This window comes from Rhinolophus sinicus, linkage group LG05 (genome assembly GCF_036562045.2).
Source record: "Rhinolophus sinicus isolate RSC01 linkage group LG05, ASM3656204v1, whole genome shotgun sequence".
NCBI lineage: Eukaryota > Metazoa > Chordata > Mammalia > Chiroptera > Rhinolophidae > Rhinolophus > Rhinolophus sinicus.
Window position 1 is genome coordinate 30675018 of NC_133755.1, and position 21385 is coordinate 30696402.

A 21385-nucleotide genomic window follows, 5' to 3' on the forward strand; every position below is an offset into this window, starting at 1 on the left:
TCTGAGTAAGAACGTTCACTCACTTTCTGGTGTAGTAGGAATCATTTTGTCAGACCTAGACATGTCAGTAACCTCAACCCAAGCTCCCTCTCCTGAATGAGGGACAGATATAACATCAAAGGGGGAGAAAAATAAGAGAGCTTCAGGTTAACATAGCAGGCAGGCCATCCTAAGGAGAACTGTTTAGAGGAGTTTATTATCAGGCTTCTATAAGTTCATTTATATAAGCACTTTTAAATGCCTCCCTTATGGCAGACCTGTCACTATATCTTAACTAGGTACCAATTTTGCTTGTATGTTCTTCTCTTCACCATCTCAAATCATACTCAACTTTCAAGGCTCAGCTCAAACCCTACTTCTTCCAGGAAGCCTTCTGAGATTTCTCCCATGCTTCCCTCTTGTATGCTTCACTCCAGGATGCCCATAGAATAGCGTTGTCCTGTGCTGTCTTAACCTGTGTAAGTTCTTCGCCCTCAACAAGTATCAGCTCCCTGAGGAAAGGGTCTCCATATCACTTATCTCTGCATCTGCATCACATCGATGGTCTCCCCAATCCATTCTTTGAAATGGTATTTAAGGCAACTGAAACAGGGTGTTCTTCCACTCACGTTGAGACTTAAGCCACTTTGGTTTAAATATATGGAGAACAGACTTCTCCTCCTAGGCTATTTGTAGTATTCAGCATTCAATGAAGGAGAAAGATGCAGATGAGGGAGAGGCAAGTGGGTGGCCTATCTAGATAATTTGGGCACTCTCATAGTGGAGGGAAAATCACACTGGTTAATTTGGGGTGAGAAAGAGGAGCCAAATTACCCAAATAATTGTGTAGATCTGGCCTTTACTGGTGGTCACCCTTTTTGATACAGTTAAGTTTTAAAAGCAATTTTCCCCACCTGTGTATCAAATATGCTTTAGAAACTTGGGAGTTGACACCTCGTCCAGATAGAATGGAATAAAAATGGAGAAAGTTCACTTTTTTTTTTCCCCCCTAGAACTGCCAGTATTGAGGCACCTGAGCTTTTTCATAATACACTGACTTTCCTTATTTCCTGTAGGAAAAGTTGGCAGTGTAGGAATCATTACACTTTCCCTCCTTTAGCTCTGCCCAAGTAATCACAGGGGAGAGAATACCGACCCCCACCAACACTACCACCACCATGACACAATGACTTGTACTATTGAAAACTAAGATTTTGCATGCGGTCTGCAAATGTTAATTATTTTTGATGGAGAGATTTTCTTTATTAAATCACGAATTCCCTTCTTTCCTTCTAATACCTCTTGTTTTCTTGTTGGCCTTTCAAAGAAGAACCTTTCTTATAAATTTTCATCTTTTTAATGTAAAAAGTCCCCCAAAGCAGGCAGCATTCTGCTTTTTGCATTTAAAAGATTTAAGATACATTCATGTCTGAATGAAATGTCAGGCCAGAAGAAGCTGTGCTTTATTTTCTTTTTCTTTTTTCTCCCTGTTGGGCACTTAAAAAAATTCTCACCTACCGTAATTCAAAATAACCCTTCTTTATCATTCCATTCCAAATGTTTCATTTCAGTTTCTGTAATATTTACTTGTTCTCCTACCCAATTGGGGGATGAAGGGAGTCTGCTTTGATTTTAATAAGAAAAAAGATCTGTAAAGTTTCTAAATGTAAAAATGGTTCAAAAGTTTTTTCCCTCTCAAATCGGCGTTCAGAAAAATATATTTATATATTCATTTACTTCTGGTGTGAAAGCAGAATTGCCGCTTTTGCTCTAATGAAAGGGTTTTGAAATGACGCAAATCTATATGTGTTTCTAGAATCAGTACGCTTGTATTTAAAGTCGTGGTAGGGTTTCCTACTAGGGGAATCCGCATTGGGAGAAGTACCCCAGTCCAGGGAGCATTTAAGGACATTTTAATATCCAAACAAAAGCAGTATTACCGTTGCTATCCACTCCCTCCCCCAGAGGAAAAACAATTGATAATTTGCATATGCACATGACACAAATTAAAGACAAAGGGCCCCTCATAGACTGTGGTTACTACGCAGCCCTCAGAACGCTGTGTATCCCAGCCTAGCACTGTTCTTGCTTCCAAATAAATAGCATTAAGCTCAATAACTGAAAATAGTGATTCTGGGCCCTCTGGCCCATTCTCACTGTAGAATCTTGTTTCCCCAATGACAAATATCCCCGGGTCTCTCCAGAAGCTTCTAGGCAAAAAGAATGTATAATTCCAAGGGAAAAAATATGTATATACTTTGCCCTTTTATTTTAATGACCAAACATTGTAATGCTAGCTAAATAGAAATTCTTGTCTGTTAATAGGTCCCTTTAGTTTGTAATAAATAAGAATGCTAATGACTAAAATTTGGTATTTGGTATGCATTAGCTTTTGTGAGCTTTTCTTTACAGTCCTCATTGACATGCAATATGGCAAGCTTCCTTTGAAACATATTTATAAAATAACTACAGTATAATTAAACCAACAAAGCCATCTTTTAAGTAAGCTTAATAGCTCAGGTTTTTTTTTCACCTCAGTAAAAATTTATTTTAAAAAGAAAAATAGTTATGCTTCAATCGCACTGTGCATTTTATTCTGTGCATCTAATATTTCCTTTGCATCTACAATCTATGCATATCTAATTCTTTTTGACAACTATGATTATTAATAAAGTGCTCATGAAAGATATGCTTCATAGCTTCTTCAACAAGAATAATGTTTTTTTGTTAATGGAAATTGTAACATATCTTGACAGATACAATGTATAAGATATGCTTTTTTCTTAATTGTTAATATTGCTGTGCGGGATACACAAGGAGCAGATCAACAGATATGGCAGGTAATAATCAGAGTGGATGCTATTTTATACAGTGTAACTAAAAATATTTTAATGATATAAAAGCAATAGATAAATAAAAGCAATTATGTTTAATTTTGCTTTTCTGTGTAAGAACAGTTTTTGGTGGTGGTTGCTGCTGTTGCGGGTGTGTTTAATAGAGAAGGAAGCTCGGAGCGCAGTGATCAGCACACAGACGACTCTGCCTTCTTGCAGCCAAAGGGTCCTGCAAGCCGCCCTTTCTCTGCTCTCTAAGGCTTCAGCGTCCCAGCCGCGCAGGGCCCGGCTGTATGCTAATTTGCAATACACAGTGGCTCAAGTTCACCAAGTTTTCCTCAATTTTGCAAACCGATGCTCTCTCTTCTTGCCTCGTGGTTTAAGACCACGCGATTTTCCCAAAGGAAAGACCCAAAAGACAGCAGGCGCCGGACGGGAGCAACTGGAACAGGTTCTGGCTGAGTCTCCGCCTGCGGGACTCCTGCCCGCTCCGCTCTGCCCCACGCGCCTTGCTCCCTTCTCTGCGAAACTCTGTCCTCTCCTCCCGGGGGTTGCCAGGCCCCCCATCCGCTCCCCGCGCGGAGAACAAACACAGTTGACATCACTGTTACAATCTTTATTTAAAACAGTTTCCAAGGTTACAAATTACCGTGCCTCGTATGCAACAGGTTCCTCCGAAGCGGTATCATTACAGATTAACTGTAATGTGTAGGATTAGAATAAAAACATAAGGGATTAGGTAAAAGGGGGAACGCTCAAGAACTAACACCCGAGTGCATCTCGACTGCGAGTCAGCCGGTGGGAACCCATAGACTCTCGGTGCCTGGGCGCCGCTCTCACTGAGCTGGACCCCGCTCCTCCGCTGCCGGCCCCCGAGCAGTCAGGGGCAGCGGCGCCCGCAGGGCTAGCGCGGCCGGAGGCTTTGGGGAGAGGATTCCTGGGCGCCAGGGACTAGGGACAGGATCCCCCGGCGCTGGAAGGTGAAGGGCTAGGAGGCCGCAGAGGCGGAGGGCGCGGGCAGGCCTACGGCCCGGCTGCGGGACACGTTCCCACCGCCGTGCGAAGAGCCTGGGATGCGGCAAAGGGGACAGCCCGCCCGCACGGGGTCACCGGGTTTATCGGAGTTGCTGACACCGCTGGATGGTGTCACCCCCTCACGGCGACCTCATCTAGTTCCACACCACCGCCACTCTCCTGCTGGGCTGGGGCTGGGGCCCCGGGCCCGGGGCCCCGCGGCCCGCGAGCAGTGGGGCGGGCGGTGGCGCAGGCCGCCCGAGCCCTTCGGTGCCCAGGACTTGGGCCTTCGCCGGCCGCCACGGCCGTACGCCCCATTAGGCCACCACCCGGGCCGGCCGACCCCTGCCCCGGAACCCCAGAAAGGCTCCAGAGCTCCGTCTCCCCTCACTTCACTTCCGGCCGGGCCAGCGCTTCTGGGCCAGTCTTGGGCCACAGCCTTGCGCCGCGGACACCGCCCCGAGGGCTGCTTGCGTGTCCCGGTGGAGCGCGCGAGGCTGAGAAAACAAACAGGGCTGGCGCGGAGGCTTGGATCGGGGGCTGGCTGGGGGCTGGAAGGAAGTGCGCAGTGTGGCCAGAGCGGCGAACAAAGCCCTCTCGGGAGCCCCGTCACCGCGCGGTGACCCCGGGCCCGCCCCACTGAGCCGCGGAGCCCCGGGGCCTGGCCTCGGAGCAGGCCACACCGCAACGGGGGCGCAGATCAGGGCCTCCGCTGCCGCCCGAGCCTGGGCTCTCCTTGGGCCTCGCAGGCCGAGCCCGCGGCCCGCCCCGAAGGCGCGAAGGACAGCTCGGCCGGCAGTTAAGCCTCGCGCTGCCACCAAAACCACAAGAGCGAGATTGAGAAGGCGACTCCCTGCTGATGTCCGTCAGCAAACTGGGTGACTCCGGGACGCGCTGGAGCCACAACTCTGCCAGCAGCCCTGGAGGGGCGGCGCGGGCTCCCAAGTGGACGAAAGTGGGCGACCAACTTCGCTGCGACTCCTGCCTGGAAGAGAAGGGCCGGGCTGAGGAGGCGGCGGGAGGGGACTGTTGCAAACAGCTGTTCCTCATACATATTTCATTACACAATCAGATAATGCGTCCCACCACCTTCTCAATTATTCACAGATAAACATTTTCAAGACGTTTTGACATCTGTCTTAGTGCCTGCTATTAATTTAGTAATCACTGTAGTTAAAAAATGTATGGGATTTTTGCCGTCGGAGCACCTCCTCTCGGGCGCGCGTGGGCCCACTGTTGGGCTGTGGCTGGAAGCCTGAGCCCTCCAGGGGTGAAGACACCTTTGGAGGTGACACGGCCTCTCCAGCGCATTGACACTGTTAATGGAAGGGATTAAAGGGGTATAAGAGGTATCTGGTTATTTTATTTTATTGTTAGTGATGGTTTTCTCCTCCCCTACCCGCATACTCCCCCTTTCCCGCCCCAGACCTGGACCAGACAACAACATTGTTCAGCCCTTTGCTGGGTGCAGCGGAAATGGTTAGCTTCTATCTAGACCTCGGGTTTCTGCTCAGGAAGACTCTAGTTGGCTCATTTTGGGCTGGAGAAGGGAAGGGGGGGGAGAGAGAGAGAGACAGAAGAAAACTCACGTAATCACTAACAATTCCTCACCACACACACACACACACACACACACACACAAAACCCTAACAAATACAATGAGACTCACTCAAGAAGTCACAAACCTCCAAGGTTTTGCCCTGAGCCATGTGGCTCTGACAGAGGTGACAAGGGCATTTAGGAAACACAGAGAAAAAAATCGCTCCATTATTGGGGTGATGATTTCATAAGTTACATAAATGTCTAATCACTATGTTGTACACCTGAAACTAATATAATATTGTATGTCAATTAATTGAAAAATTAAAAAAATTAAAATTCGCTCCAGTGACTGTACCCCGGGCTTTTGGGACTATGAGAAAACGAAATGCTTTTCTGCTTGAGTGATAAATGTTGCAAGGAGCTTAGCTGTGTACATGCAGTTTTATAAATCAGATGAGCCGTTTGAAGAATTTTGTAGAATTGATAAGTAGAGTAAAAGCAAACGTCTCCAACTCTGAAATGCTGATTGTTATTTATTATTGAAAAGGCTCCAAATAAACTACCCAAAGAGGCGAGAAATGCCCCCGAAGTAAAGGAGATTTTGTGTCCTGAATCTCAGCTCCAGGGAATGGAAGTTATACTTCCGGTTTGGGAGTGATGGTCTCCTTAGTCACTTTTCCCTTTCTTTTGCAGTCTCTTTGTGAGGTGTGTCAGCAGGTGGACTCTTATTAGGGAATAAGGAAAAACAAATCTGAGGAAAGAGAGATGTCTTGGAAGAAAATGCCCTTTCAAGGAAGATTAATTGATTCTAAAGTGATTTTCACTCTTTATTGTTCAAAACAGCTACAACAAACTCTTGCTAAAATTTCCAGGAATTAAGTGTATCTTGGGGAGAAAAAAAGGACACAGTGTTTGCCCCCAAAAGGAAAGAAATTCTTCCCTACTCATATCCTACACCCCCTCCGTTTCTAGGGCAACTACTATGCTTAAACATATCCCTCCTGCCGTGATTTCCAGATGGTTTGTCTCTTCTTCACAAGACAGACCTTGGAGGGTGGTCATCCGACTTGCCAACTTGCCGGCCCAGAAAGTCCTCTTTCTTTTCCTTTCTTCCTTCCTTCCTTCCTTCCTTCCTTCCTTCCTTCCTTCCTTCCTTCCTTTTTTTTTCCCCTAAAAGACTCTCCCCAAACTTATCCTCTATTTTCAGAAAGAGAGAGTTAGGAAGGAAGGGAGATGAAGTGGAAGGGAGGACACCATTGCGTCCAGTGTGCCTGCCTCTTCTGCAGGAAAACCATGGCGGCTAGTATATGGAATGCTCACTGGACTGGAGAGGCAAACAGAGCTAAAACCACAAGCAAGCCTGAACACTTCTTCCGGCATTTGGGGGAGAGCCACTCCGGGACTCCTTCGCAGCTCCCTAGCTTGGAGGGGAGTCAGTGAGGTCTGCCTGGGACCTGAGAATAGGGGCTGTGAGAACGTCTCAATATTTCACAGACACACACACAAATAAGTTTAATAAACCAAATAATTCAGTTTGCTTTAGAGTGTTCTTTTGCAGACTATTTGCTATAAAGGGGACTGGAATGGAATTGAGGGCAGGAGGGTGTGGAGCTGAGCTAAGATTCTTTTTGACGACTAAATTTAGGATAAGAGGAGTGAAAGGGACAAAATAAGGGCCCTCCCTCTCCTGGTTAGAGCTGAACGTTTCCATTAGGATTTAGGAATCTCACAGTATTGCGTGGGTGCATCTATGCTCTCCACCCCATGCTGCTTCAGAACGCTATCTCCTAATAATAACAAATAACCCCCGTCAAAATGAATTTTTTCCTGGATTGCCCTCTTCTGGGCGTCTCCAGCCCAAATGAGAGGAAGTTGAAAGGGTCTGCTTTGGGGTGGATGAGGTGCTCTATCTAACCTCCAGGACTTGACCTGAAGTCTCTCACCCAGTCGGCTCAACAAAGTTGCCCTCTCAGGAACCAAGTCCTTCTAGCAGGAAGCCCAGGCCCTGGAGGCCTGCATCGTCGCTCGGCCCACTCGCCCTGTGTGTGGCTTCCTGTACATCTGCCGCTGTGTCTGGGGTCACTCCCGCGCGTCATGCGGCTTTTGTTTGCATCTGGACCACTGGCTATGCACCCGTGCATTCGAATAATTCTGTCTGTGGACACTTCCTTTTTCCTCAAATTCTTCTGTTAATATTCTTCTAATTCTCGCATGTGTATTCGCGTACAATTGCATGTACGCTTCGTGTATAGTTAGGTGATGGCTTAAGCCTGAGCTCGGTCGTGCGCTACATAGGTACCTCCTGAGTCTGCATTCCGGGGAGATGTGCAAGTGCAGACTCGGAGTTTTAGGTGGGGTGCAAGGTTAACAAGACTTCCCTACCCCAAGGCCCTCTAGACCTCCCTTACACTTTCATCTGCCCAGCTTCTTAACCTTCCAGGAGAAGGGAGACCCTGCTACCATCCTGCACCTTGCTCCCTTCCAGAAGAGTGCAAACAGCCTCTGGGACCTCTCAGGGTGGATCTTAGCCCAGCCAGATCAGGCCAAATGGGGGAAGAGGGCGTCTCGAGGTCGCCTGGAGGTTCGCGACCGCACTACTCCCTCCCAGGCAACCAAACGGCAGCGTGCGCTCCCGGGAGCCTGGAGAAGGTGTAGGACGGTACTGAGGAAGTCGCGGGCCCTCCAGGCCAGTGACGTGCGTGTTTGCGGGCGAAACTCTGCTCAGATTCCGGTGAGCAGCGGTATTTGTAACTGGGAACTGGCCTGGGCCCGCCCCCGGCCCCTCCTCCCGCCCCCGCCTCAGCGAGCGGAGATCGGCGGGCTGCGGGAGTGCGCGTCCAGGTCACCCCCAAGCACCGTGGGGCCACACCATCCCTTAGAGCCTTTGGAGTGGACTAGGGACCTGGAGCGAGAAGGAAGAGTACCAAGAATGGTGGCCACGGTCGTCCTAGGTTTTACGCAGTATCCCTCCACAAGAAGCCGCCTTGCCGCCTTCTAGTCTCCCCAGCCGGTCCCAGGGAAGGCCTCCGGTGCTGGGGCCTCCGGCGTGCGGGGTTGGGGGTGGGGTGTGCACGTGCTCGCTTGCGGCTGGAAACGGTTCTCAGAGGGATGGTGCCGAGACTTGTGAGCTCCTGGAATCCTGTAGGAGTGTTTTCTCGAAGCGTGAGAGAGAAAGAGGCGGACTTGCGGCTAACTTCAGGTCAGTTTGTTCGTAAAAGGCCATTGTCAGTACGTGGGTGGGTCAGTCTGTCTCTCTTGCGCATTCGCACAAAGTGAGGCCACTTCTTGCCCACCTTCCATGCGGCCTCCCAGGCTAAGCCAAAGAGCCAAGGCCCAGGGGCCCTGAGGCGTGGCGGGTGATGCCCTTGATGTGCGCTCCGGTGTTCTGATCCTCCGCCCAAGCTGCCCAGGTGCCCACTCAGGGTCAAGCTAGAAAACATACGCGGGAAAGGGGCACTCCAATGGCTACCCCACACTCCATGCAGGGTGAAGCCCCAACCTCAGCGCGTTGTACCCACACACCTGGCATCTCAGTGTCGCTCTGGCCGGGTATCCGGATTGGCTGCGGCGGGGGGAGGGCGTGGAGAGGGATGGTGAAGTTGGGTTGGTGCAGGGTGGAGGTGAAGATGGAAAGAGGGTCGGGGAGAAATAAGACTTGGTGGGGATGTGGGGTGGGGATGAAGTTGGGGCAGCCTCCAACCTGCTTTGGGCCCGCTTTGCGGAGGTGTGTCGGGCTGCGCGGTTACCACCAGCACCACCACCTCCTCCCCCACCCCACCCCACCCCGCACAGGAAAATAAAGCTAATGATGTAGTAATTTAGGAGGGCGTGAGGGCTGGAGAACCGGAGGGAAAGCGGATGGGGAACGCGCGCCCCAAGAGCGAGGGCAAACAGCTGTAGAGGCGCTGCCCCAGGTTCAGGCTTCCGAACAAGTTAGCTAGGCTGGGATCCACCAGGTATTTCGCAGGAAAGGGGGTGGGGTGGGGGTGGGGGGAGACTAAGCGAGAGGGGGAAAGAGTCTCACTAGAGGACAGCTAGAGGGAGGGAAAGAGAGAGAGGAGCGAGAGCGCGCGCCGCGCGGTTTAAAAGGAGACACTTACACTTCCTAATGAATATTTATCCGCTGCTGCTTCCTGCTCCTGGCTTCCCTTACCTTTCTGCAGGTAAGATCCTCCCCGCGCCCCAGCCCTGGGGGCCCTCCCAGCTCCCCCAGTCATTCTCGGGGCACCGGTGGCCTGGAGGAAGCGCTCTTAGAGCCGGGGAGGGAGAAGAAGGAGGGTGGCTCCACTCTGGCTTTGCTTGGGCGCGGGGGCTTGCGACCCACGCTGCCAAGAGCCGCGTGCATGGGCTACTTGTGTTGGGGTGGGTATGAGTGCGTGCCTGTATGAGAGAGAGAGAGAGAGAGAGAGAGAGAGAGAGAGAGAGAGAGAGAGAGAGAGCCCGCGAGCGAGCGCGCCTATTTCCTGCGCGCTCTGAGGACATTTTCCGACTTTTCACTCGGACGCCCAGGATTTCTTGCCTTAGCCTTTCTCTGTTTACCCCTCCTCCCACTTCTCGCCCCCTCCGTCTCCACCACCCTATCCCCACCCCCGGCGGCTACAACGCGCTTCTGCGGGCTGTTGTACAGCTAGTGCGGGCTCCCCCGGCGGGATCCCGGTCTCTCATAAAAGAGCGTGTGATACTGAGTTTCTGCGATAACCCCCATACAAAAGCCGACCGGCCAAAAAGTTCCCCGCCCCTTTTCCTGCAACCGACGCTTCTTCTCCCCCCCACACACACCCTAGAGTACCAGGGCCCACCACGGAGTTAAGGGTGATCGCGACCCGGGGGTACTGGGTAGAGCTTCGCAGGGGCCGCCGGCCGCCGGTCCTGAGCAGCGACCAGGAGCCCGAGGACATCCTGGGAGAGGGCGCCGCTCACCCCGACCCCACCCCCCGCACTTCCTCCCCCCGCCTTTGCAGGCGCGAGGAGCACAGGGAAAGCAAGGCAGCCAGGGAGAAAACTGGGAGGGGAGGGGCTGACGATATAACCCGAATTTTTAAATGACTTACCCGGCCACCTGTTGAGACTCCCTTTGGGGTCGGCCGGCTCCGGAGCTGTGCGAGGTGGACATACAAAACCAAAAGCCGAAGTTGGAAACAGAAAATTCTTTCTCTGGCCATGCGGGGTGTGGCGGGTCAGGCTCGCAGCTCTGCGCCAGGGTCAGGCGTGTAGAGCCAAAAGCAACTTTGCCAGGTCTCCCGTCACCCCAGTGCGCCCTTTACCCCACACCTCCTGGGCTCGGAGGCCGGAGGCTGGGAACCCGCGGACTCGGCGATCAGGGCCCAGCACTGGCAGTTCGGCTTAAGCCGGGGCAGGCTTTCTAAGACGTGCTCAGAAGTCAAGAGCAGCAGCGCTGCCGCCTCCGTGCGGCCTTTCAAGACGCGGTCGCTCCTTATTCTTGTGCCTCGGCCTCTCTGGTCGCCCCCGACAAAGCCCCCAGAGCCTGCCTGCTCCCTTCTCTCTAAATCCCCTTCGGGTCATTGCTCTACCAGCACCGGGCCGCGCGCTTCTCCTGCCAACCGTGTGGCTCTTAAAGAGCCGCACCCCCCCCCCGCGCCCTGCGCGCTCCCCCGACCCCCGCCTCCCGCCCTTCTCCTGTGGATCTAGCCCCCCACGCCGATGCCCCGACCGTTGCCCGCGGACTCCTAGCCCCCTCCCCTCCCCTCCTCCCCTGAGCAGTTGGTAGGCCTGGCTCTGGGGCCACGGAGCTGAGTTTTTACCTTCCGCCTCAGGTCCCCTTTCTCTCCAACAGCATCCACCCCTTGCTTCCCCGCTCCTACCTTTGCCCCTTAGATTGGTCAAGGCTGGGGCACCACCTTGCTCAGCACAGAGATGAGCTCTAAAGATCATCAGTTTGGGCTTAAATATAGGGAGGGGGGTGGGATGGTAAATGGGGTGGGGCATGCCAGTTGAACTGGGGGAGAGAAAGAGAAGAAGACCAGATGGATTTAAAAGGCTCTGCGAACCCAGGGGCCTACCAGGCCTTTTGGCAGAGGGTGAGGGCTGGTTGGGTGCCACTCATTTTTAAAGGTGGCTGCCCTGGAATGGTGTCCCAAGGTTACCAACCTGGACAGCCTGCTGTGTGTCTGAGGGGTTGTGGGTATATGGGGGTGCACCCATCTCCAGGAGGCCCAGAGCATGGCTCTGAGAGCAGCATGCTTCCTAAACCCTGTGCACTAATCCCCCCAGAAGTAACCCTTAAAAGCCCGACTTGGGTGAACAAGGAGGGACCTTGAGAGACAACTGTCCTGGGAAAAGGGCATCAGAAGAGAGAGGCAGCAGAGGCAAGAAAGTCTACTTTTTCAGAGGACTGAAGCACAATTTCTAATAGACTTCCTTAATCCCATTGATTAAAGGGGAAGTAGTGATGGCTTTGCCGCCCACCCTTCTTCCCAGAGTGACTGATGTTTCTCTTCCTCTCCCTCAGGCCTGTTTTAGTCCTGGTCTCATCCTAGCATCCAGTTAGTCCTGTACAGGGTGGCCCTGCCTAGAAGTTTTCTTCAGGCCTCCTGAAGACAGGAAGCGTGATTAAAGAGAGACCAGAGAGGTCATGGCTCTCTTAGGGGGTGGGCAGGGTAGCTGTGGTACCTTGCCTGCCCTGATGCCAACTGTCATAACATTTGACTGTGTTTGGGTCTGTGGATGGTGGGGACAATGACGCTTGAGGAGTTGAACGTGCCTACCCCTCCTCAAATCCAAGCCCTAGCACGTCAGTTCTGGCTGTCAGAAGGGGATCCCTGCAAAGAAGTAGGTAGCCCCGTGCGCAGTGGAGACCAAAGGAACTTGGGGAGGAAGATGGAAAGCTGACCCTCCCTTGGGCGTCTGCCCTCTGCCACCCTAATATTAGGTCAGATGTGTCTTTAAGGAACTGGAGTGACTAACTGATTTGAAATTGGCCTTCTTGGGATAGGTTTGGCCGTGCTCTTCTTGGGCTACAACCTGAGGCCACAACCCAGTCCCCAATCCGTATGGCTCCCATCCTCCATGTCTCCCACCTCTCTCGGCTGGGCGGGGTTTGTGCCCACAGCCCTGGACCTGGCGGTTAGAAGTGCGGTGGCCCAAGACAGAGCCAAACTCCTCTTGTTTGAGGATGTGGGGGGCGGAGGGGCCTTCAGGAGGCGGTGGGACTCATTAGGCAGAGCCGGGTGCCGGGAGGTGCGCGCCGCCAGCCCCGGAGGCCGCCTTTGAGCCGTTGGGGCGGCTTCATTAAGCGGCGCTAACAAGGCATACAAATGCCGGGCCCAGCAGCTTTCTTGCCGTGGCGATGCCTTAGCAGGGCGCCAGGCTAATGAGGGTCACTCAAAGGGGCTGATCAAATATTCAAATTTCCCCGCACGCCGGGAACTTTTATGTGCGGAGAAAGTTGAGGCAACTGAGCTGTGTTTACTGTCCCAGGCGACAATTGCTTGGAGCGCGGGTCCCCCGAGGCTAAGGCAGGAGGCGGGGGGCGCGTAGGAGGGGGAGCAGTTGTTGTTGTTGTTGTTGTTTTTCATTCAAAGGAAAGTAATCGGGGTCCTTGAAGAGATTCGCGGCCTCCCCGCCTGCGTGCTGCGCTCCCCTGCGCCCTCCTCGGCTGCCCGCTCCAAGCGCCTCAGTTTGTAGCTTGCGGGGAAGCCCAGACCTCTGGTCACTGGGCCGGCCCCCGCCTTGCGCCGTCCTGGGGGCCGGAAGGGGCGTTGCCCCTCGGGACAAACTAGCCTCACCGAACTGAGCAAGGCCGAGCCGGTGCAGCTGCCCCAGCCCTCGGGTCCTCCCCTCTGGGAGGTTTGCAGATTTCTTGGCTTTCCTGGTAACACCAAACAAGGAGAGAGTGGGAGTCTCTCAGGCGCCTCTCCTGATGGAGTCATGAATGCCGGAGTTGATGCTGACATTTGTAAATAAATGGCCAGTAGGTCCTAGTAGAGAAAGACTCTCCAGCCCAAACGCCCTTCCTCCTCGCACCACCTGTACGCTGTCCTTCAGGTCATCTGGGCCAGGATATAGCAGGGATGATGGTGACAATTTTGTGACCTCGGCCTATACTTGCGCCAAGTCCCAGATCTCGGAGTGTGAGCAGTGAGAGGGTATGGGACAGCTAAGGCCCGCGGGCTGACGTACCCATTCGATGTCCCGGCTTTGAGAGACCCAGGGTGCAGGCGCCCCCTACGCCACCCCCTTCAGCGGTTCCCCAGGTTCTTCACCCCGCAGTCACACTGCCCAACGCCGCGGGGGCCCAAAGCAAAGGGAAGGCGGCCTAGGGCCCGGACCCCGAGAACCTTATGCTTCTAACCCCCCCCCCCCCAGCGCCTGTGAATTTGGGAGGGGAAGCTCTGGTGCTTCACAGCGCTCCTCCCCACCCCAGCCCCCCGCTCTGACAGGGATCTGCTCACCTAGACCAAGACCCTGGCGAGCCTGCGGTCCCAGCTCCGCTAGGAGCCGGACCAACTATCCCCGCCGAGGACCCGCCGCCCCGCCTCCCTCCTTAGCTCTCGGGACTCTGAACTTACGGGCTTCGGGTGGCGGGTGTGGTACGTCCGACCGGAGCAGAGAGGCGTTGGTGGCAACTGGACAGCGAGGTGGGCTGGGTGGGCGGCGCGGAGCTGGGCTTTACGGGGAGGCTCCGACAGCCTGGGCTGCCCTCCCGCCCGGCTACGCCCGGCGCTGTCCCAGCGCACAAAGCTGCGTGCTCTGCCGCCGCCCTCCGCCCTGCTTTGCTCTCCTTAAGCCGCTGCCGCCACCGGAGCAGGCTTGGTGCGGCGGGTCGGCAGGAATCCCAGCCGAGGCTGGGGAAAGGGTGTTGCCGAGCTGAGTTTCAGCCCCACTTGCCTCAATTCTCCCTGAGTGACGATGGTTTTCGATTTCAGCGCTTTCGAAGAGCCCGCGGCACCTGCCCAGGCTCCCTCCGGGGCCAGCAGCTCAGCGGCGGGGAGAGACCGTGTCTCCCCCACTCGGAGGCGGGTGTTGCGGGGACGGGGAGGGGATTGGGTGGGCACACCCGCCCGCCCGGCGCCTGGGTCCTCGGCTCCAGGGGATGCAGTTTCGGGGTCACGAGCTGCTTTCAAAAAGTTGAACACAATATTCGGAAACCCACCCGTAGGAATTCTCCCCCCACACGCGGCACAATACCCACTCCCCTCCCCTTTTTCATTCCTTCCTCCCCCGCTTCCTCCTCCTGCCCCTTCCTCCTCCCACCCCTCAGCCTATAATCCTTCCCCTACGAGAGAAAGGGATCTGGAAGAAAAGATGAAGTGTCTGTTTTTGTGTCCCAACCTCAAGGCTCTTTCTGGGCGCAGTGAACGACCGCCAGAGCTTGGAAGCTGAGCGGGAAAGGACTCATTGGCCGGGAGGAAGATATATGGAGGGGAGAAGTCATCCCAAGTAGGGCTTGGCCGGTCTTCCTTTTGAGCGAGTATTTTCCGGCCTCCATCAGCGGGTTTAGGACCAGTGATCCTCGGCTGCCTAGCGCTGAGTGGGCCGGTATCTGCCCCCTCGCCCAGCCCAGAGCCTCCAGCCCCCTGCGGAACCTCCAACACAGCTTTCGCTTTCCCAGCCTGGAGGCCTGGCGCTGCGGGGGTCAAGGCCTAAGGAGCGCCGAGCTCGGGGGTTAGTGTCTAAGCCACTCGCAGCCCCGGTCACGTTAGGTTTCACATTTAAAATTCTTTCTCCATCTCTCTTTCTCTCCTGCCTCACTGAGATCTCCAAAGCGGTGTGGACTCGGAGCCTCGCCCCCAGATCTGCATCGGAATGTAGAAAAGATCTTTAAAAAAAAAAAAGTTTTGAATTCCTCAATGATTTTTCTTCTGGAAAGGCAGCTTAGGATAATTATTTCAGCTTTATTGAGGGCAGATTAGTTGAAGTCTGGACGCTGCGTTTCAATACACGTTGTACACGGGCCGACAATGTAGGCATTGTTGGCTACTGTGTGTGAACTCATTCAAAATATATACTTTCTAACACCACACCGAGTCCTGTCTAAATATACACTGCTCAGGAGAAAGACGTCTCTGACCTCGACAAATCTGCGTAAATCACACTCCCATAGTTACAGAAGCCTCACAAAGGGAGGCCCCGCTCAAGATGCTGATTACATCTTCTTAAAAGCGACATACCTTAGAATAAATACTCATTCACGGTCTGCGGCCTGCAGTGGCTAGAGAGAGGGACAGCTATCTCCATTCTGTGGGCCTCTTGGGGTCTGTTTTGGACTTTCCTTAGAGAAATTAGACTTTTATTATTTTTTCTTTACAATGTGAACAAGCAAGCAATTTGCAGGCCTATATGCTTCTTTGGGGCAGCCTCCAAAGTTTGAGTGCCCTTCTGGGGCTGGTAGGCAGGCCCAGTGCCCAGTGCTCCTGGGGCAGGGTGTAGTGGGCTTGGCGTGGGGGCAGAGGGTTCCCAGGCTTCTCAGTTCCTAGGAGAAGCAGCTGAAGACTGGGGGGGAAACAAAGAGGCAGGTTGCTTTTTAAGATGGAAAGAAGTGTCCTGTTATTTCTACTGCTGTTTTGAAACGCAGGGCAATATGGCAAATCAAGTTTCCTTGATTGGGGGCAGAGTAAAGAGAAGCTGGATCCAGTGCAGAGAAAGTTGGGGTAAATGTGGCGGATGATCGGGGAAGGGGGAGGCCAGAGCGGCTTCCTATCCCCTGGGTCCTGGGCTCCGGCTCCCAGCACCCGATGCCCCCCGAAATCGGAGATCCCCGGGCACAGCAACCTGCCAGATCGGGTTCGGCTGGCGGTGGGCCCCATGATCTCATCTCTTCTTTCTTCCTCGCCACTATTAGTGCTCACATAGGCAGAAAGAGGCTGCCCGACGTGCACACCATGTGCAAACCGTGCCCTTTTGGCTGGCCCTCGGCCTGTCTTTGCGGGCTGGGCCTTGGCCTTCATGCAGCATGTGTAGTCTCCCACCTCCCAACAAAATCACCTCCCAACAAAATCCCCCTTTTAATTGCTCATCCCATTCAACAACTCTATGCCCATAGCTCTTTGAATTTCTGGATCAACTTCTTTGAGGAGGAGGAAAGAAGGGAACTCAGAGACAGCGAAAAAAGCAGAGAGAGAGAGAGAGAGAGAGAGAGAGAGAGAGAGAGAGAGAGAGAGAGAGAGAGGCAAGATTAAGAGTTGCAAAGATTTTTTAAAATTCTCTTTCTCCTTCTCCCTCTTTCCCTCCTCTCTTCTCCCCCCTTCCTCCCCCCCCCCCTCTGGCTAAGTGGTAAAACCGTCCTTACGTTCTCGGTATTGATTGGCAGGGCTGACAGTGATTGGCAGCGGTTGCCGTGGCAACGCCACAACGACATGCCGCAGACCAATAGAAAAGCGAAACAAAATGTTTCAATGCTGCACTCACTGTGGATTTAGGGGAGATATTATGAGGCTGTTGTCATTAGGGCGATTGCTGTGGAATCGCTGAATCTTGACTCGGCGGTGGTTGGCTCTCGCTCTCCTCTCTCTCCCTCTCCCTCTCTCTGTCTCGGGTTCGCTCTCTGCGCGCGCGCACCGGGCCGCTCTCCTTCCTCCCTCTCTATGTGGCTGCGCGGGTGTGTGTGTGTGTGGATGTGTGTAGGGTGTGGGTGTCCCTTACGCCCTTCCTCCTACCCCTCCTCCTCCTCCTCCTGCTCCCCCCTCCTTTCCTTCTCCTCCTCCCCCCTCTCCTCTCCCTCCTCCTGGTCCTCATCGCCCCTCTCCTCCTCTTCCTCCCCTCTCTCTTCCTCTCCCTGAATTTTCTCTCCTCTCAGGTCAGTCCATGGTATTCCGCTCCCCCCTAGACCTCTATTCCTCCCACTTCTTGTTGCCAAACTTCGCCGATTCTCACCACCGCTCCCTACTTCTGGCAAGTAGCAGCGGCGGGACCGGTGCGGGAGGCGGCGGCGGCGCGGGCGGCAGCGGCGGCAGCAACTGTGCGGGAGGCGGCGGTGCTGGCGGAGCAGGCGGCGGCGGCAGCGGCGGCGGCTCCAGGGCCCCCCCGGAAGAGTTGTCCATGTTCCAGCTGCCCACCCTCAACTTCTCGCCGGAGCAGGTGGCCAGCGTCTGTGAGACGCTGGAGGAGACGGGCGACATCGAGCGGCTGGGCCGCTTCCTCTGGTCGCTGCCCGTGGCCCCCGGGGCGTGCGAGGCCATCAACAAGCACGAGTCGATCCTGCGCGCGCGCGCTGTGGTCGCCTTCCACACGGGCAACTTCCGTGACCTCTACCACATCCTGGAGAACCACAAGTTCACCAAGGAGTCTCACGGCAAGCTGCAGGCCATGTGGCTCGAGGCGCACTACCAGGAGGCCGAGAAGCTGCGCGGCCGCCCACTTGGCCCGGTGGACAAGTACCGCGTGCGCAAGAAGTTCCCGCTGCCGCGCACCATATGGGACGGCGAGCAGAAGACGCATTGCTTCAAGGAGCGGACTCGGAGTCTGCTGCGGGAGTGGTACCTGCAGGACCCCTACCCCAATCCCAGTAAGAAACGCGAACTGGCGCAGGCCACCGGCCTCACTCCCACACAAGTAGGCAACTGGTTTAAGAACCGGAGGCAGCGCGACCGTGCGGCGGCAGCCAAGAACAGGTCAGTGATAGGGCCCGCGGCCTGGCTACCGTCTCCGGAACCCGGGAGGGGGAGAGGGGTTGAAATGGGGGCGGGTGGGGCAGGGTGCCAACGGCTGCTGAGCGAGCGAGAAGCCGCGACCCCCTGGCCAGTTGGACAAAGTTTCCTCTTGCCCAGACGTGCGGAAGAGGGGCGCGTGCTGTGGTTTTACTGATTGCTTTGCTGGAGAGGGGCTTTTGTCAGGGTGGAGAGTGTGTATGTGCGGTCCTGAGTGCCCACGGTCCTTGGTTCCGGCCCCCGGGAGCCTTAGCCCTGCACTGCAGCTGCACCCGAGCACGCCTTCTCAGCCTGGCGGTCCTCAGGAGCCTACTGACAGGGAAGGAAGGAAAGAACGCTCCTTGCCATCTGGTTCTTATTTCCATGCATTGCACAAACCCGAGGAGGAATCTACAAATGTCAGGGAGAGGAAACCGAACCTGGGCCCCTGCCACAAAGGGAAAAGGCGGATGGCCTCATGCAGCCAGCCTCCTTCCCATAGCGTGGCAAGTTGTCTGACCTGGAGCGGGAGAGCCGGGCTGGGAGTGCAGAGGTCGTGCGCGCGCTAGCCCTCCTGCCCCAGCCAAGAAACATCCCCTTGACCCACTAAATTATGAAGTGAGCAGGAGCAGTCTTTATAGCTCACAAAGTGGCCACAGAATCACAGAGTTGTACCGGGGTTGACCCGTCAGCTGAGCTGGGCCTGGGGCAAGTAGGGAGAAAAATAACTGGAGGGAAAGATGGGGTAAGGGGAAAGGAGCAGGGATGGAAGAGGAAAGTGAAGAAGTTGGGTGAAAGCCTTGATAAGGAGCCTGTGTCCCTACGCAGCCTGGTTAGGTGCTAGGCCTGGTGTAAGTACACTGGGAGCAGGGCCCCTGCTGCTGACAGCTTCGGGGACTGGGGGCTGGGTGTGAGTTGCTGGAGTGAGTGAGTGAGTGAGTGTGTTTGGGTTTAGGTGGCCCACGCCTGAGCCTTCAGCCCTCTCACCCGCTTATGGAGCCAACTTTTCGCCTGACAGGGGGAGAGCCCAGGGCCAGGGGAAGGCCTCCTCATGGGGAGGAGTCAGGGACACATTCAGGCAGCTGCTGCTTGACCCCGGAAAGGGAGAGCCGGAGACTGCTCTGCGCTCCCCTCCTGCCTTCTCCTTTCCCTCTTTCTCTCTCCCTCGTCTTTCCCCACTTTTCTACTCCCAGCTTCTGCATTTTCTCTTACCCCGGTCCTGCGCTCTGCGCAGGGATCCTGAGAGCAAAGCCAGCCGGCCCTACCCCGGAGAGGCGGCGGGTGAGCAGCCCGCAGCTCCGGGAGTGTGTTTGGGGGATCTGGGGGAGGAGGCACTGAGGCGACGGAGCCGCTCCTAGGGGCAGCTGGCTCAGTCTGAAGAGTCCCAGGGACCGGGGAGGAAGAAACACCCTGTTTCCCCCTCCCCGACTTCTGCTCTTTCGGGGCTCTGCATCTTTCCCTGCGTGTGCCCAGGGACCGGCCCCGACCTGGGAAGCCTTTGGAAGCTCGAGGGAGCCCTGGGGAGGGGACACGAGAGCCAAGTTCCGTGCTGGGGAGGCTCTGAGGCGCTGAAGGAGCAGCCGGGTTCTTTTTAAGGGGAATGAACGCAGAGTGCGGAGTCGGGGGCGGTGGCAAAGGGCGCGCGGAGTGGGGGAAGCTGGGAAGCATCGAAGGCGGCAGGCCCCGCGCTCCTGGCCCTGGCGGCGCGGGCTCCGGTAGGCGGCTTGGCAGAGCCTGGTGGCGCAGCCGCTGTGTCAGGGCAGGCGCCGCTCTCTGTCTCCCGCAGGCTCCAGCACCAGGCCATCGGACCGAGCGGCATGCGCTCGCTGGCCGAGCCCGGCTGCCCCACGCACGGCTCGGCAGAGTCGCCGTCCACGGCGGCCAGCCCTACCACCAGTGTGTCCAGCCTGACGGAGCGCGCGGACACCGGCACCTCCATCCTCTCGGTAACCTCCAGCGACTCGGAATGTGATGTATGATGCCCAAGGCCGCCCTCCTCCCCCTCCTCATTCGCGTCCTCCCCCTTGCCCTCTCTTCCTCCTCTTCCTCCTCCATCCCCAAAACAAACCGAAATTAGGATGCACAATCACACACACACACAAGTACACACACACTCCCACCCCAGCCAAAAATATATAAAATCCAAGAAAAATAAATTGAACGCAAACCATCAATAACCCCCAACTACCATCTACCACCACCACCACCCCAAAGGACCGCGACGCCAACAGACAGTCACAAATGCTGATGTTTCGGGCAGAAACACAAAAGAGGTGACAGTTGTATACTTTCTAGGACAAGCACGGCTTCTCCTTTCGGTTCCCACGGACCCGGCACCCCACCTGCATGACGATTTATTTGTATCTGGGAAAATATTCTCTCTAGTTTAAAACGATTTAAAAAAGAGTCGACTACACAAAACCCAAGCACCACTCCGATGACAAGACAACAAAAGTAAAACAGACAAAAAGAAAAAAAATAAAACCGCCATCTCTGTTCGGAATTTGTTTAAAAAAGAAAAAGAAAAAGAAAAGAACTCCTGGAGAGGGAAATAGCAAATGTTTCTCGCCTTTTGTTGCTCTCTCTCTTTCTTCCTCTCTTTCTCTCTCTCTCTTTCTTTCTCTGTTTTTAAGTCCAAGTATTGGTCAAACAAGATGCAATCTTCTGTTTTTTGTTCAGCAGACAATCATTTTCTTCGTAAGCACCTTTTTCTCTCCACTCTGTCACTGCCTGTGTGGGTACTGGTTATAAATGTGGAAAAAGAATAGTTATGACTGTAACAGATTTTTATTTTTATTTCAAAATTTTATATGAATTATGTATATCTTAATGATCGGTCATTTTCCCAGTTTGTAATATATGTGTAGAAATTGCCTGTATATGATATTGCTTTTTCTCCTCCCCCTTTCTTTCTTTCTCTCTCCTTCCTTCTTCCTCCTTCCCGCTCACCTGTCTCTTTCCTTTTTGGGGTTCTCCTCCCACTCGGTGTTCCTGGCGCTGACTTGTCAGTCAAGGTGTGCTTGGAGGGCTGGGTTAGGAAGAGGGACCCCGTCGATAGCGAAAGCGGAGGGTGAGACCGTAGTATTCTTATGCAAAAGCTATTTCAAGTATTTCTTAGCTGCTTTGGAGATATCTCTCACTCCCCGTAGGGCGCTTTTACTGTTATCTTAACTGCGTGTTTATCTATATGTAAAAACTTTCTAAAGCAAATACAGTATTCTCCATTTTCTTATCTCTCCCCGAGACTGGTGTTTTTGTCCGCCCCTGAGCCGAAGCCCTGGGGTGCAGTGATCCGGCCTTCCTTCCACTCCAGCTCCGCAGCCAGAGCTGGGGCAGAATTTTAAGGCTGGGTCTGAGCTTTTTTCCTGGAGGAGGGTGGGGGGAAATGGGAACAGGCCCTTCAGAAAAGAACCAAAGCCAAAACCTGACAGA

General features: G+C 54.4%; 1 protein-coding gene and 1 long non-coding RNA gene across 6 annotated transcripts; one reads left to right on the forward strand and one right to left on the reverse strand.

Annotated features, from left to right (window-relative positions):
* Positions 1 to 2313: 2313 nt before the first annotated feature.
* LOC141571535 (uncharacterized) lies at positions 2314 to 16954 on the reverse strand. 3 transcript variants are annotated; one of them, XR_012496331.1, is made up of 5 exons: positions 16737 to 16954; positions 13898 to 14442; positions 10421 to 10465; positions 8294 to 8798; positions 2314 to 4808 (listed from the first exon to the last, which is right to left on the reverse strand). It is a non-coding gene; the product is annotated as an uncharacterized LOC141571535 (long non-coding RNA). The 3 variants fall into 3 exon arrangements; XR_012496330.1 differs by having other exon boundaries at positions 2314 to 4812; XR_012496329.1 differs by lacking the exon at positions 2314 to 4808 and having other exon boundaries at positions 6172 to 8798.
* Positions 8452 to 21182, forward strand: SIX3 (SIX homeobox 3). Of its 3 annotated transcripts, none has more exons than XM_074331938.1 (4): positions 8452 to 8568; positions 17125 to 17938; positions 19740 to 19899; positions 20249 to 21182. In XM_074331938.1, exons 1-4 carry the CDS (start codon positions 8478 to 8480, stop codon positions 20336 to 20338), a joined length of 1155 nt encoding a protein of 384 aa, XP_074188039.1. In that variant the 5' UTR covers positions 8452 to 8477; the 3' UTR covers positions 20339 to 21182. The 3 variants fall into 3 exon arrangements, with proteins under 3 accessions (XP_074188039.1, XP_074188041.1, XP_074188040.1); XM_074331939.1 differs by lacking the exon at positions 8452 to 8568 and adding an exon at positions 8924 to 9532; XM_074331940.1 differs by having other exon boundaries at positions 19740 to 21182.
* Positions 21183 to 21385: the final 203 nt, after the last annotated feature.